Raw genomic sequence first — 16327 nt, 5'->3', positions numbered from 1 at the left:
AGGAAGCCCTACCTTCTGAGGATCAAAGCTACCCCAAGAAGGGACGGGGTGGGCTGTGGTAGCAACTGGGGCTCCCACTTCACCTAGAGGGGTCCAAGCACAGGCTGCGTATCCCAGGGAGGGCAAGGGCCAAGTGCAGGGTCGAGGGTGCAAGCAGATGACCTTCGGGGTGGTTCTAAGGCAGCTATGCTGTGGCGGCGCTGGGTGTGACCGGCTGCACAGGCCGCAGCCATCTCGGGAGAACCACCTGGCTGAGTCCGGGGACAGGGCGGCAGTAACTAGAGCCTAAGGTCTGGCAAACGCCCCTGACCACCTGTCAGCCTCCCTTGGATCAGGGCTGCCTTGGTGAACAGGTTCAGGCTGGGCTGGCACAAGGCTGTCCCTGGTCCCTCTCTAAAGAGGTGTTGGCTCCCTGTGCCCACAGGTGAGGCGGAATGGGAAAGAAGCTCTGCCACACAGCACGCCGACTCACAGCCTCGGCCCCCCAGGCTCTCCAGACCGGAAGAGGCTCTGGGCTCTGGGTCATGGGGCCTGGAAGGCTGAGTTGCCACACACCTGGGGCAGGTGCAGAAGTGGAGAGGCCTCTCTTGGTCAGGCCACGGGAGCAGGTCTGAGCCAGCGGGGAAGGGAGGTGCTGGCTAGACTGCTCCCTGGGACACCTGATCCCATCCTGAGGGAGGACCCCTCGGGAAAAACTGAAGGGACACAGTGTCACCTCTTCTTCCTCACAGGAGAACTCCGTATGAGCAAAGAACCTGGGCTGATGGGAGAGGTAGGGGGCCTCAGGGGACTCAGACCATCTCCCCCAATCAGTTGTTGGCTATAGCTGACCCTGGCGAGAAGCCCCCCAGAGCCTGTTCTTGGGAGACCCCGACCCTTCTGCTCTCACATACGATAAAAGGCGAGAGCACCAGGCTGGACTCCTGAGGCCTAGTCTCCCTGCTGGGGAACCTGGGCAGGCGTCCCAAGTCCTGAATGACCCAGGGTCTACCAGGGGAGCTGTACCAGTCTGAGGCACCCTGGGGAAACCTAGGATTGGTGTCTGAAACAAGGGAATGTAAATGAAGTCACCCCACCTTGCAGTCAGAAATGCTGGCCAACCTTGGCTGGCTGGCAGCCTCCTCAGTGCCCAGCTCTGCTGAGCAGCCCCCACAGCAGACTCTCAGGCTCACTGTCATCACCAGCTTTTCTCGGCCTGGGCAGTGACAGCTGGGTGGGGGCTGGGGACCACCACTGAGCAGAGGGGGCCCCACTGGCTCCCTTTCTCCCTCAGGAGTCACTAGGGGTGTGATGGGTGAGACCTGACAAACTCGTTCTGCGGGCTGCAGGTGAATGAGAGGGCGGATTCTCCGGAGCCAGCCCAGTGGGACTCAGGTCCTCTCTCTGTCTGGCACAGACCGGCAGGAACCCCAGCGGGAACCGGGCTCAGCATGGCAGCCACCAACTTTGTGCAGGAGATGAGCCTAGTGGGTGACAGGCTGCTGCTCAAGCTGCAGAGGCTGCCCCAGGCCGAGCCCGTGGAGATCGTGGCCTTCTCGGTCATCCTCCTTTTCACAGGTCAGTTGGGGCTCTCAGATTTTCCTCACTGCCCATGGCTCTTCCTTGGTGTCCCCAGGCAGAAGAGAAGCAGGTGTTCTTTGTGGGGAACCAAGGGATTTCTCCTAGTCCTTTGACATGCTACTCAAGTGCAGGGGTGGGTAGTCCTGGGAACCAGAGGCACCCCAGCACCCCCAACCCGAGGATGAAGAGGGCAGAGCTCTCGGAGGCGGGGAAGGTAGAAAATGGAGGAGGTCGGGCCCTGGTGGCCGGCAAGGGGACGGTCAAGACCTCTCATCAGACCCCCGGGCACTTCCGATCAGGGAGCCAGACCTTTGGGCAAAGGCCCTCCCCACCTCAACCTCCAGAGGGGCTTCTCTGGAAGGAGGTGGGCGTTCTTTGTCTTCCCATCTCGGAGTTTCCAGTGCCTTCTGCCTCTCTCCCCCAATCCTCCAGCCGCTGTTGTGCTGCTGCTGCTGATAGCCTGTAGCAGCTGCTGCACTCACTGCTGCTGCCCTAAGCCACGAGGCAGGAAGGCCCAAGTTCGGCCCATGACCCCACCGTGAGGGGTGGATGACCGAGGAGAGGAGATTGCCGGACCCATGGCCCAGGTGTCAGCCCAGCCCTGCAGCCGTCACCCCTCAAGACCAAGATCCACTCTCCCAGCTCTGGCCCTGCCCAGGAACCAGATACCGATACCTGGAGGCTTATCAGGGACATAAGGACTGTCATGGCCGCAAGACCGCCACCTGCCAATGAACACAGTGCCAATGTGGAGCTGACCGTCTCAAGGACCCAGTAAACCGCCAGGGTTCTTGGCCTACCTGCACTTTGTAACAAAACACAGAACTGGGGTCCCCAAACCTCGATGGGGAACAGCCCACATCTGTGGGGAGCTGGCCCTCGGGGTTATGCTGACCCACACCGAAGAGGAGCCAGCCAATGAGAGGGACTTTGTGCGACAGCTACTGAATCCCAAGCTCCCTGCCAGAGAGGGGGCATGTCCAGTATCTGCCTGCTTTTTCCCCAGTAAAAGCTTTTTGGTTATGTTTCTGCGGTGCCAGACTCCCCAGGCTGGGCTCTTGTGCCAGAATTCCAGGGGTGTGGCCAGTGACTGTCCTTTCAGGCCTCTGCTCTCCCTGTGCCCACAAAAGCTGGAGAAACACACAGGCGAGAATGCCACACGGGAGGGAATGCAATGGGACCAGCGCAGGGGGTGGGCAGAGAAATTCCTGTCACGCACTAGTTGCTAACCAGCTCTGGCTCCCAGACACCCGCTCTGCAGCGATGGAGGCTGTGTGTACCCCAGGCAGGTGCTGGCTCAGAAGTGCCGCTTAACAGTTTCCATTGCCATGATTAACTTCACCCTGTACATCCCATGCTAGCAGGCTCAGGCCCCTGGGTCTTCCCAAACTTCTGGGGTAAAAGACGAGAGGTCAGGCCCCTAGTACTGCTCCGACCCCTTCGCCCTTTCCCCGTGTGTGTGCCAGACTGTCTGGGTCCAAAGCCTCGCCCCCCTCGCCCCCAGCTGTGTAACTATAGATTAGTGACTTGATCTCTGGAGCCATGTTTCTTCCCTGTAAAGTGGGCTAATCCCGGTAACTGCCTCCTGGGGGACGCGCACGAGGATTCACTGAGATGACCAAGGCTGGGCACTTGGCACAGTGCCGGCAGAGCCCGAGAGCTCTGCGAACGTGAGTTACCCATTCGAACGAGGGGCCGATCCAGAGCAGTGCACAGGCTGGTCCTGCTGTTTTTTTTTAAACGCGACACTGCCCTGCCTCCCTCCCTTTGGTTTATTCGTCTTGCAGAGACTTTTCCAGGTAGAGCTCTGAACCCAGGAACGATGGTAGGGCAAGCAGAGGCTCCATGGTACCCCTCCGCTCCTTCCCCACTGGTCCCCCAGAGCCACGAAGTCTGACTTTTTTATATGCCTGTCATCTTGGCCTGGGCAGCCCATGCTCTGGCTGCCTGAGGGCAGAACCCCATCCCTCCAGAACACAGGGAGTGGGGAGGGGATGCCAGCCCTGCCACTGGCCCCCTCCAGCTGGCATGCAAGCAGGAGATGCTCTCACTCTAGCTGGTTTCAGTTCCTTGTGCCCATGGACTTGTCTGACGGGTTTGGTTTGGGTTGAAGACCCAGAGAGGAAGTGCTTCCATACAAAATAAAAGAAATCCAAGAGTCTGTCTGTGCCTTCCAGCCCCCCTCCGCAACCAACGAATGGGATTCAGAATAATAATAGATGATGATGATGATGGTGATGGTGATGGTGATGACAAGGCTTATACACGCTCAGGCATTGTCTTAAGAATTTCGACGCAGATAAATTCACTTAATCATCACAACAACGTCGATGCTGTAGATACCATTATTACCCCCATTTTAAAGATGAGGAATTGAGCCTTAGTGACACTAGGTGACTTGTCCAAGTTCAATCAGCGAAAAGTGGCAGAGCCAGCCTCTGGGCCCAGCTGGCTGGCTGCAGAGCCCCTGCTTGCCACACCCAGGGCCCCGAGGCCTCCAGCTACAGTGGATTCCATCACCCCCCATCAACCAGCCCTATGTCCCAAATACCCACACCCTAAACAGGCTCAAAATAACTCCCTGTGAGCGGGCGGGGCCCAACTAGGTCTCCTTCCCCGGAGGAAAACACAGGGAAGGTGGGAAGGACCTGATGGGAAGCCCTGCCTTCTTCAGTCCCTGGACGACAGCTGGAGGGTCTCTGGTAAGCCCTGGGTTCAGGAGCTGCTCCAACAGCATGACAGCCCAATCCCCTGTGACTTTTCTTTAAGCAAATTTCCATCGGCATCAAGAATGTCCCCTCCCAGGGGTGGCTGAGCCTGAGCCTCTTTGCTAGAAAAGATTCTGGCTTCCTGGTCCGGCTGCCAAGAGGTGGAGACCATGGACAGCCCTGGGCACCGACAGGCTGACTGGCCGGTTTATTTGCATTTTCCTTCTCTAGGCCGGATAATACCTAACTGCTGAGGTCCAAATAAGATGCTGTCCCTGCCTCGGAGGGTTGACTCCTCCCCATTCCTTGGTAAACTGGCACACACTGAACCCTGCCACCAATGGCTTCTCTAGCTGTTGGGCCAAGTCCTGGACAGGCTTCGCTGCCACTCAGCTCAACCAAGCAGATCTGCTCCGGCACCACTGCAGCCTGGCACACTCCCAGCAGAGGCAGCTCCCGCCATGGGTCTTCTCTGGGGAAGATGTGGCATGGAGAGGGGCAGCAATTCCTCCATTGTGGGAAAGAATAAACAGAGAGGCACAGCAAGAAAGGTGGTGGCCACGGAAAGGACGACCGTCGGGCTGTCTTGGGCCCAGAGAACGTCTGGCTGACTCTGGACACCACACTTCCCCAGTCCCCTGCCACGCAGTCAGGACCAAGCCGCCCTCAGTGTTTGCCTGCGGTCACTGCAGCAGCAGCCTCGCCAGTCTCTTGATGCCGCCCCCACACCAACTGTGGCCTCTGTGCCACCACACAGTGGTTTCTCAGTTCCTCAAAAAGGTGTCGCTCTGCACTTAAGATCTGTGCATTTTACTTTCTGCATATTACACCTTATCAGACACCAGAGAGGCCACCGGTGCAAGAATCTCATTGGCAAAACTTGGCAGAGAACATACAAAACGGTTTTCTCCTAAATCTGTTTTCTCGAACATTAACATTTGAAAGCAATCTACAATATAAAAGTCTTCGCAACAACCAACATATCTGCTTACGGATAACACCAATTCCAGATCATAAAAAACTGAGGACTAATTTTATCCTTAAAAATAGTTTCCTCACTCTCCTTGGGACCTGCTGCCTGCCATGGAACCCTGACTTCTAATTCTAGTTCTTCCTTCGTCTTCCTGTCCAGGAGAGTACTCGCGGCCCAGGCCAGGCTCTGCCAGATGCACCAACAGCCCTCTCTGCCTCCTCCCATCGTATTTCTCTCCATGGTGATGATTTCAGTAGAATTTTCTGATCAGGGCCAGCAATTAATTGAAAAAGTTTAAGCAATGTTTCTGTATACAACACATGCACTCTCTAAACACCTCATTCTAAACTGAAACATACACATGCACCTCCCTCAGCCAGTCTTTTTGAGGTAGGGCCAGGGTCTTGTCTTTGAGTGTGGGTTTGCTGACCAGAGTTCCTGTACTGTCTATTTGTTAATTTTGGCTTCTTTATAGCAGAGCAAGAACTTGAAAGCATCTACAAAGAAATCTGAGTGTGAAATCCTTCCGGATTTTGATAAAATGTTTATAGTTGTTTATGACAAAATAATATCTTAACGAGAATATTACTTGTGATTCCCAAATCATTCCTAAGTGGTCAGATAGGTATTTAGAGAAACAACTGTCTCTCTACTCACTCTGAGATACAACGCAGCTTCAGAACTCAGACTCTGTGCAGCTGAGCTGAACAGCTGGGTTCAAACCCCAATGCAGTTAACTTCTTAGGTGCATGACCACGGGTAAGTTGCTCAACCTCTGCGCCAGACCCCCAACTGCAAAACTGGGGTTGTAGCTATTCTTGTTGCTTCATTTTATTATGTAATTATAATAACTGCCACAAACAGCTTACTCTTGCTAGGCATCCAACTTAACTGATGGAGCAGAAGTACAAGGGTGTGCTAGAGACCAGCCCACTGGCTGGGAGCACTCGGCAGGCCCAGGGCATTAGTCAGGGGGCTTTACAGAAGGAAATGTGAAGCATCAGGTAGGCCAGGGGTCAACGAAGCCGGTGATGGTTAAGAACGACTTTGCCGAGCTTGCTCATCACCGGTCTCCTCCCACCTGGCAGCCCATGAGAATCGCCTGGCGAGATTTACAAAGCACGGGGCTCTGACGTGTCCCGAGACTGATATAAGTGGTAGGAAGTGAGGCCTGGGCACAGGCGTTTGGAAAAACTCCTAGATGATTCTGCAAGCTGGGCTGAGGACCAGTGCGCTAGAATGTAGGCTCTGGGAGGGCGGGGTCTGCCTATCATGGTTCACAACTGGACGGCATGCCTGGCGCAGTTCCTGGCCACAGCTGGCATCTGAATCCTGTCTCATAAAGGAGAGGATGGTGGCTACCAGGTTTCACGTGCCAGGGCATCACTCCATTCCCACTTCCTATCACACCAGTGGGTAGGAACCAACCACGGGAAGCCGCTGAGGCCGTGCCTGAGAGGCAGACAAAGGCCCCAAGGGAGAAGTTATGTCTCCACAGGAAACCTGGGCCTCCATGGTGATAAACACATCCACCCAGAAACTAGCTCAGGAGGGGCCAGCGGGAGCTGCGGTTAATCATTCACCACGCACACAGCAAGGGAGCAGCCTGTGCCGCAGGTCTGGCCCAGGGCTTCCTGAGCTCAGGGCAGGGCCTTTTACTCAAAAGGTCATCTAAAGGGACAGTAGAGGGAGGACTCAGCCATAGGTGAGGCAGAGAGATGGCCTGTCTCTTCCCCTACCCACCCCCCAAGTCTGACTTCTCTTAGTGAGGACACCTCAACACACGTACCTCAAGCAGCTCCCTGAAATGAACATCACAAAAGGGCAGAACACAGCGGAGTGTTAAGTCTGAAAGGCAGAAAAGGCCCAAGGGTTGCTAGGCAATGGGCCCTAGCCCATCTTTGTTTGCTCTGGTGACAACAATGAACTCTGGTCAGGGCCACTTGGTAATGAGAATACCTTTTCCTCCAACAGTTGCTTCTTTGAGTCAAAGTGCAACTCTGGTCACCTGCTAGCCTCTGGTTCAGGCCCCCAAAGTGTGGGGCTGACAGCTTACCCTCATCTGCCCTCTCTTAGGAAACAGAATCAGGTAACAACTGCCTCCTTCCTCTTCAAGTGGCTACAGGCTTGCAGCCTGCTGCTCTTGACTGTGTTTCTAGAAGATCAGTCCTGTTTTCAGCTGCCTCTAAGGAAGTTTACTGAGGTCTCAGCTTCAGTCTGCCCACTCCGCTGCAACTATGCCCGTCTCTCAAAATGTTTCCCAAATGTTTGGCAATTGAGACAGGAAAAATAGGAAGGATCGAGAGCAGAGCTTTTTAGATTCTAGCTAAGCAGGTCTCAGGGATAGGAGAGGAAGTCCGTGCTCACAACAGGGCTGTTAAGGAAAGGAGTGGAGAAGCCAGATGTAGCCTCCAGGAAGAACCCAAGTCCTTGCTCCTGTCTCTGCAGAGGAGGAAAGTCCGTTCGTTGCTTGCTGGAGGCATCGAGCCCAAAGACCCACCATCAATCACTTCAGTGTCTACTAGCTGGGGGGTGGGCCGGCTGTCCCCTGAGATTGCTTCAGAGGGTGAACTTGGAGGAGGAGGAAGGAGAGTAACACCTGGGCCAGGGCCTTGGAGAGACCCCCGCACTCAGAGCCTGTCCCCTTTTCTAGGTTCACATGGACACACTGATAACAAAACCGTGGCGCATCTGGAATGATGAGTTCTGGCAGAGGCCCTGGGACCTTGGGGGCCTGGCAGTGATCAGCTTATTCGTCATCGTGGTCCTGTTTCTCACCTTGTTTGCTACTATATTTGGTATACTCTCTCCACCTGAGGTGACTCACAAGTATGAAGAGTCATGACCTGACTCTCAGGGGGCCAAGAAAGGAGCCCCCTGTGACACACTCTCAAAACACCACGTGCCTTTCCTTTTAACAGTTTGGAATTAAAATTTTTTTTTATGATTTTACGATGTGTTTGTCTTCCCCACTGGACCAAGTACCATAAAAGCAGGGGATGGGTCCTTTCGTGTTCGCCCCTGTATCCACCACGACCACTGTACCTAGCACAGAGTCAGTATCAACCAATATTTGCTGGTTGAAAAAAATGAATGAATGAACAAATGAGCAAGCGAATGGATAAACAGAAAGATGCAGGGCCACTGGCTCCCTCACCAGTGAGCCCAAGAGATGACAGAGCCCAGTTCAATCTAGACCAAAACGTGGAGCTGTTCTTCCATCTCAAACTAGGTGCTGAGGCCTCCAGGCCAGAGGCTGCTTGAAACCTAATTACTATTCCTTTTGACACTAAAGGATAAAGAGCCCTGTCATGAATAATCAAGTGCTCTTTGTGACCATCACTCAGAGGAAGTAGCTGTATGCAGAGAAGAGAGGAAACTCGCTGGCGCCCCACCCTGGCCTCATGCATCTGACACAAGTATCTTTTCCGTTGGTCCCAGAGATGCCCAGGTAGCCCTCACAGGATCCCACAGCCCCCATGCACCCCAGCTCCTACAATGCTGTCTTTGTAGAAATGTATCCGCCTCTGCCAAAGTCACCACACTGGCCTGGCCCTCGCTGCCAGGTCCCCTCCCTTAGCAAACAGCTGCTTCAACTTCAACCTCAAACCAGGACTATTCTTTGAAAAGGGGCAAGTATCTGGAGGGGAAGTGGCCTTTTCCTCACACTGTACACCATTTATACAACAAAGGAATGTCCAAAGAGCAATTTCAAATCCAGTCACATCAGCAGCGTTTATTTCATTCCAGGGCCTGGAAGTCCTAGACACTGGGACCCTCAAAAGTAGCAAATGAGATAGAAGAGATGAGGCTGCACAAAGGGCGGCAGAAAGTCTGATGCCTGGAGCCCCCAACACTAAGTTCCAGCTCCCTGGCATGAGACAGGAGCAAAACAGGCAGAGGCCCCTGGGAAGGCCTAGCCTCTTGGGATATGGCAGGGCTAAATCTCCGGACAGCCCTACAGAGCCTCAGACTCATCCGGGACAAGAACCCGGCCAAGGTTATTTCCAGCAGAGGGGACTATTACAATTAGCAAGGACACTTGGCCCTTTCATTATGAGTGCTTTGCTCAAGGAGCCTAAGAAGACCTAATTGAGCACCTCCCTGTACCAGTGCCTGAAAAAGGCTCTGTTCGAAACGGCTGAGTGGTGTCGGGGAGAGGACGGTCCAGGCCCTGCAGCCAACCGCCTCTGCTCGGCATGGCCAAATGAGAGATGGCTGCCTGGAGAAGGAAAGGGCTTCAGTCTGGGTGCCACCCGGGGGTGGGAATCAAAACACAGGGCCCAAATAAGCTCCTCCCTGATTTGCAGAAAAGAGCCCCGACGTCTGCCAGACACCAGTACCTCATGTGTAATGAGCTTCACGCTTCAAGAACCTGGTTGTGCAAAAACCAAGATGGCACATACATATGAAAATGTGCATGTCACTGAATAATGGGAGATCTGGGCTTAGCGGGTTCTGTCTACTATGAGCTTTGTGACCATGACCTCTCTGGACCTCGGTCTGTTCATCTCTAAGTCTAAAGCAATCAATTCTGCCTCATCTATCCGACAGGGCTGTCCAACGAGATCTGACCAATGAGAGCAGAAGATTCAAAGAGCTTTGCAGATCAAAAGGCTACACAAGTACAAAGTGCTCCCAGCTTGCCCAGAGGCTTCCTGGATGTCTCTCACACGGTGTACTCACAGCTGCTCATGCCCAGACCCCACCCTGCCACAGCCTGCTTGTCACTGCAGCTATCAGGCTTTTTCAGGGCACCGACTATATCAGCAGATGCAGATAAAATAGATAAGTGGGTTCCAAGTGGGCAGGCTGGTGTTATGTTAGAAAAGCTGACTTCCCTCCAAGCATATTTCCCAACCCCGCCAAGAGATAAGCTGGGTCGCACGCCTCTGTTTGGCTTCAGGATAAGTCACTATTACTCAAGTGAAGCCAGTGGTCCAGCTCAGTGGCATGCGATGACCACAATGCCAATGGCTCAGAACTGGTCATATGACTCAGGCCTGAGTCACTTATGGGGCCAGCCATTCCAGAAGGCGGTGAAGTAGAGTGGATGGACGACCACCCAAAATATTCAATGAGTCCTCGTACCACCAGAGTTGCTGGGGGCCTTCCACAGAAGAGGCTGCCTGACAGGAAATGCCCCAAGCAATGGCTTTCGGCATGAAAGCCATGGGCCCAAGGGTTGCCCCCACATTAGCTGGTTAACTAGTGGATGCTGCAGGAAGAAAAGATTTCACTAACACTTTGTTCCGGAAACTCATGAAATAACTCACCCCAATTCTTCACAGAAGGTCACCAAGGCATCAAAGGCCAAGAAGGCAGATTTATCAGATGCTTTGTTCCCTCTCTTTTCCTGGAGACAAGAAATGACCATTTAGCAAAAGTCCTACATAGTTGGACTACCTTGTAACCTAAAAATTGATGAAGGAGATCAAATCACATTCAGAAAGCCACTTATGAAACAGTGTCTCCAAACCTGATCATGCATCAGAAGCACCTGAGTAACTTTAAAAGAGTAACATAGGGCCCACTCTCAGACTACTGAACTGAACTTTCTGGAACTGGAGCTTTTGAGAGTTGATATTTTCAAAAAGCTGTTCAGGTGATTCTCATGCAAAGGCCCATGAACTGGCATCTGAGAACTACTGTGTAATATGATCTAATTTAACAGTAGTAAATACAAGCATGAGTATGTGTACTTAGGTATGTGGGAACCTATGTACCTCTGTGCGTATGGAAGGATATACTGCATACTAAAATGTCAACAGCAATTACTTCTGAGTGTTGGGATTATGTTTTGTCTTTACGTACTACATGCCTATTTGTCAAATGTTCCTTTTAAAAAGTTGTGAAATTAAAAAAATATATATACAGAAAAGTAAAGATACAAAAGACACTGGTATCTGAAACGTTATCTATTAACTTCCTGTTTCTGGAAGGTGAATCATCCTCACCTCCCAAATGCAGAGATACACACATACTTCCTCTACCCCCATTCTCTCTATATGTTTATACCACAATTTCTTCCTGTTAAATCATAATGTTCCTTATTATGACTATGTCAATACTGTTCAGAGCTAAAGCACGTGATTACATTTTTACATTTCCCATGATCACATATCCTTCTACAACTTTGTTTCCCCTGAAATTAATAGCTGCCTTGTTTTCTCATTTACTTAGACTTCAGTGTATCACTAATTCACCCTCAAATGTTCTGACATCATAAAAACTCATTTTATTAGGGGCCAAAGATGGCAGGTTCCACTTTTGTCTTTGAAAACTTCCTTCCTGGAGCCTCTGTCCCCCCCGGTTTGAGTCCTGGACCACTGTTCTCTAGGCCTGGTGTACAGCTGGCTCTCTGGGACCACCCTTCCATATGTTCCTGGGGCAGGGTCCACATTCCCTTACTCAGTTTACTGCCTCCGCAGTGGAGAACATCTTTTTTTTTTTAATTTTTAATTTTTCAATTGGAGCTGACATTCAATATTATATTTTATTAGTTTCAGGCGTACAGCATAGTGGTTAGAAATTTATATATAATTTACGAAGTGATCCCCCCAATAAGTCTGGTACCCACCTGGCACCATACAGTTACTAGAATGTTATTTGACTATATTCCTTCTGCTTTACTTCACCTCCCTGTGACTATTTTGTAACTACCAATCTGTAGAAGAACAAAGAGAACATTCTTTAGCAGCTAGCTTTTCAATGTGAGAGTTTTTTGAAACCTTGTGTCTGAAAATGTCTTTATCTACCTTCACACTTAATTGGTTGGCTGGGTAGAAAATTCTAGACTGGAGATTCTAGTTTATTTGGAATTTTAAGGCACTTGTTTCATTGCTGTCTCGTTTCTGCTATTACGATGGAGAAAACGGATGCTTTTCTAGCTCCCAGTCCTTCATGTATCACCTCTCCGGAAGCTTTCTGGACCTCCTCTTTATCTCAAATGACCTCGAAGGTCACAATGATAAGCCCGGTGTGAATGCTTATAATTCGTTGTGTTAGTAAGCTTTAAATAAATACTTATACTCAATCACCAAAATCTTTTCCTTGTCTAATGTGAATTTGAGATAAGAGATAAGTTAATCACACCCCCTTAGTTCATAGCAAATGATCATTCTTAGTCCACGCAAGGCCCCTTCATCCCCAATCCCTACATGCATTCACCTTCTCTCCCCATTCATTCATTTATTCAGTAAACGTGTGTTAAGCACTTACTGTGTTCCCAGCACTGATCTAGGCATTACAGATACACAGGAAATGGAAGGTCCCTGCTCTCCTGGAACTTACATTTCCATAGAGCAGGTAGAGAATGAGCTGACCTATACTGTTGAAGAGTGATCAATGATTTTTTTTAAAAACGAGACAGGAGCTTTCCTGGGCCGTCAGCTATGCCTATTACCCCATGGTGAGTATGTACTATAATTTCTTCAGCCCTCATTGCTGATAGTTTGTTTTCCATTTTCTGTCCTCATGAACAATTCTGCCCTACAGGCCCCTCGAGCACATGAGCTTATGCACTGGCACTTTCATTTCATGAGACAGGGAAATAGGAGATCTGGGTCAAGGGCCATTTTACAGTTTACTAGGTATTGCTAGATTACTTCTCCCAAAAAAGACTGTAACATCTCATCTTTCTCTTGGCAAAGTGCAGGCACTGTCTCTTACACACGCTCACAAACAACAGGTGTTAGAGCTCTTTTACATGTGTGTCGAATCATGTTTCTTTAATGTGCATTTATTTGATTACTATTGAATGCGAACACCTTTGGATGAGCTTTTCCAAGAACTTGCTTTTCATGTCCTTTGCTTTTCATATCCTGTGTTTTGTATCAGTGGATGAAAGCTCTCTGTTCTCAACTTTAACCTTTTATTTGCCTTCCACATTAAATATTTTTCCAGATCTACCATTTAGCTATTGACTTTGTTTATGGTATCTTTTGCACGTAAATTTTTTTCATAGGTTCAGAATTTAAAGAAATTTAAGAATTTTTTATATATATTCAAATATTTTTTTTATTTCTTCATTTTTACATGTAGGTTCTTACCCTATCTCTTAAATTAGGTGTTAAATGGGGCCCTTTTTTTCCAGAAGGACAGCCCATATGTCAGCACCACCTATTAGACAATCTACTTTTTCCATTAAACTGAACTATCAGCTTCATGAAATAAACTCTCACATATTCTAGGACTTATTCCTAATCCTCTCATCTGTTTCACTGACGCTACTGTATTCTGTGGATTTGATGACAGTTGCATTACCGCACGTTCTGATATGGGGTTAAGCACATCCCTGTCACCATTCTTCTTTTTCATATTTTTCCTAGCTGTTCTTGGGTTCTTATTCCAGCACAGAAATTCTAAGATTCCACTTTCTAATAAAAGCCTTTTGGGATCTCAAATGGAACTTCATTAGATATTTATACTAACTTTGAGAACTGAAAGTTTTATATCTTCTCTTTGAACCCATTCAGAGCCTGTTTGCTTTCAATGAGATGTGAGTTTTCTTCAGCTAAATCAGTGGTTCTTATCCTTGGCTGCCTATTAAAATCAACTGGGGAGCTTTGAAAGTCTCTCGTTACTAGTCTATAACATTTGCTTCCAGGTATTTTATAAGTTTTGTTCTTGCAAATTAAATATCTTTTCATTTCCATTCCTAGGTGTTAACAGTAATGCAGAGAAAAACTACTGTTTTAAAAAAACATTTCTCTTACATTCAGCCACCTTGCCAGGTTTTCTTATGAATTCTAGTAGATTTCTAGCAGTCTTTGAGATTTTCTAAGCAGACATTTGTTGTCATTTCTACCTCCTGGTGTCTTCTGTCCTGTTCTTGTCCTTTTGAGTTTATATAGATTTTTGTCCTCACATTGTCATTTTGGTGGGGATCAGAAATAAGGACTTGTGTTCAATCTTTCTTCTGTGGAAAAGTCTACATGCAGCCTTTTGCAACTTCATACATTATGCTTTGAGAAAATTTATCCACGTGTAGATTCATGTAGATTTACTGGGTCATTTTATTCCAGACCATTCTACTGTGTGACAACTCCACTCACGTGTAGATTCATGTAGATTTACTGGGTCATTTTTAACTATTCCAGACCATTCTACTGTGTGACAACTCCACCGTTTACTTATCTGACACCTTACAGAGGAAGAGTTCGATCTCACTATTATGGTGTTCCAGCAAACATCCCTGTACATCCTTGTACACATGCAACCTTATACATTTGACAACTTGTCCACCTAGAAGTGGAATTACTGAATCACAGAGTACCAGTACCCTCCACTTATACGAATTGCCTCGTCTCTCTTCGAATCAGTCATGCTGGTTTAAATTCCTGACCACATTGCGAGTTACCCTTTCCCCGCGTCCTCACCAACAATGATTACAAAGATGATTTACATTTTTGCCAATCTGATGAGTATAAAACTATAGCTCATTGTCTAATTTGCATTTCTCTGATTCCTAAGTGACGTTGAGCAACACTTCATACATTTATTAGTCTGGTTTCCTCTCCTGGGAAATTCATACTTTTTGCTATGTAGCTGTTTGCTTCTTATTTACCTGTAGGAGTTTTCTACATATTCAGTCAATTATGTATATTGCAAATATCTTCCCCAACAATGGCTCATTTTTCACTTTGTTTATGGTATCTCTCATTATATAGACATTTTTAGTTTGAATTAAGTTAAATAGATAATATCTTCCTTGATGGTTTCTGCTTTTAAAATCTGGACATACTCTTCCCTTCCTTAGGCCATAATATAGTTTCTCCCCAATTTTACAGTTTTTGAGGTCTTTAATCCATCTGTAAGTCATATATGTATGGTATGGGAGGTAGGGATCTAATATCATCTTTTTCCAGCACCCATTATTCAACAGTTCATCCTTTTTCTGTTGATTAATAATGCTACCTATCATACACCAAGTTCTCTTATATACTTGGGTCTGTTTCTAGGCTTTCTACAAAGAATGTATAACGATTAAAAAAATAAAAGGCCAAAAACAAAAACAAAGAACTTATAACAATATGGAGAAATGCTTATATAATGACACTAATTAAAACAAGCCAGAATGACCTTGACTTTGTAAAACAACATCCATGCAAAAGACTAAAATAGAATAAAAAGAAAAAATTCTAACCTAGCTTGTTGCAAACTGCCCATCCACCAACACACAATTCCCATTTTCCTACACCTTCTAGCCCCAGGAGCAACTCTCTAGCTTATAGAAGCGCCATCAGAGTTCAGAAATAAGCTGCGTGAAATTGGGAGTGGTGCGTTCAGACAGAAAGGGCTACAACTGCCCAGGACTCACCTGGAGTTTTGCTACTTCCTTCCTGATCAGGAAGCTGACTTGGTCCCGGTCGTTCCTGGAGTAATAGAGACGGCACCAGGAAGGCTTCCCGTCCCTGCCTGCCCGGCCAGACTCTTGGTAGTACCCAGCCATAGACTTGGCGATATTCCAGTGGGCAACAAACCTGTAGGATCCAAAGGGACAAGCAGCATAAGCTGTGGCAAAAGACCGGAGGGAAGAGTGACTCTGAGTCAGTGGAGCAGGGCTCTCCACAGTGACCAGGAGTGGGGAGGCTAGCGGGTGGAGGCAGAGAGGATCCCAGAGTTAAGTATGGCTGAGACACCTGCAGTCCATCATCAGGCCTCCCATGGAGCAAGCGAGGGTAGAGGCCATGGCAGTTAAGGGGGCAATTCCAGTGAAGATGAGAAACCAAAAAAAAAACTCATGGTCGGAGGCCCAGTGGACTTAAACAAAAAAATTAGGCCACTTATGAACTGCACAACCTTGAAAAAGTCCTTATAACCTTTTTGAAGAGGTAAAGGGATACATTTTTTTAAAAACCTACTAGCCAGTGTATATATTTGTCTCATTCAATTGTTAGTCACCACCATGTGAGGTAACTCCATTTTAGAGACTGTGAACTTGAAATTCAGATAGGTAAATTTCTACAAGGTGACATTACAAGGGGACGATAGAACAAGGGTTGAACCTATGTGTGTCTGACTTCAAAGTTGACCCCTTACAAGACACAGCCAACCCAGGGTCCAAACTCTGATTCCAAAGTCA

General features: G+C 48.6%; 3 protein-coding genes across 4 annotated transcripts in view; 2 read left to right on the top strand and 1 right to left on the bottom strand.

Moving 5' to 3' along the window:
• The window catches only part of SMIM5 (small integral membrane protein 5), a 7623-nt gene extending 4340 nt beyond the window's left edge, over positions 1-3283 (top strand). Inside the window, exons 2-3 of the mRNA XM_006912219.3 lie at positions 1397-1557; positions 1993-3283. Of these exons, the coding sequence (XP_006912281.1) occupies positions 1431-1557; positions 1993-2102 (237 nt within the window). The 5' untranslated portion in view covers positions 1397-1430 and the 3' untranslated portion in view covers positions 2103-3283. The remainder of the gene's footprint in view (positions 1-1396; positions 1558-1992) is intronic.
• Positions 1-10501, top strand: part of SMIM6 (small integral membrane protein 6) — a 14840-nt gene extending 4339 nt beyond the window's left edge. The window contains exons 1-2 of one of the 2 annotated variants that reach the window (XM_015589787.2): positions 1430-1557; positions 7895-10501. In XM_015589787.2, coding sequence (XP_015445273.1) covers positions 7901-8086 — 186 coding nt within the window. In that variant the 5' untranslated portion in view covers positions 1430-1557; positions 7895-7900 and the 3' untranslated portion in view covers positions 8087-10501. Of the gene's footprint in view, positions 1-1429; positions 1558-7894 lie in introns of those variants that run through there. The other variant, XM_025047002.1, reaches the window with a different exon arrangement.
• The window catches only part of RECQL5 (RecQ like helicase 5), a 34194-nt gene that overhangs the window by 11157 nt on the left and 6710 nt on the right, over positions 1-16327 (bottom strand). Inside the window, exons 7-8 of the mRNA XM_006912221.3 lie at positions 15563-15725; positions 10518-10597 (exon numbers count right to left, since the gene is read on the bottom strand). Coding sequence (XP_006912283.1) covers positions 10518-10597; positions 15563-15725 — 243 coding nt within the window. The remainder of the gene's footprint in view (positions 1-10517; positions 10598-15562; positions 15726-16327) is intronic.

Source organism: Pteropus alecto, unplaced genomic scaffold (genome assembly GCF_000325575.1).
Source record: "Pteropus alecto unplaced genomic scaffold, ASM32557v1 scaffold134, whole genome shotgun sequence".
NCBI classification, from domain to species: domain Eukaryota; kingdom Metazoa; phylum Chordata; class Mammalia; order Chiroptera; family Pteropodidae; genus Pteropus; species Pteropus alecto.
Note: the sequence above shows the minus strand (reverse complement) of the source record. Positions and strands in the feature narration are given on the sequence as shown.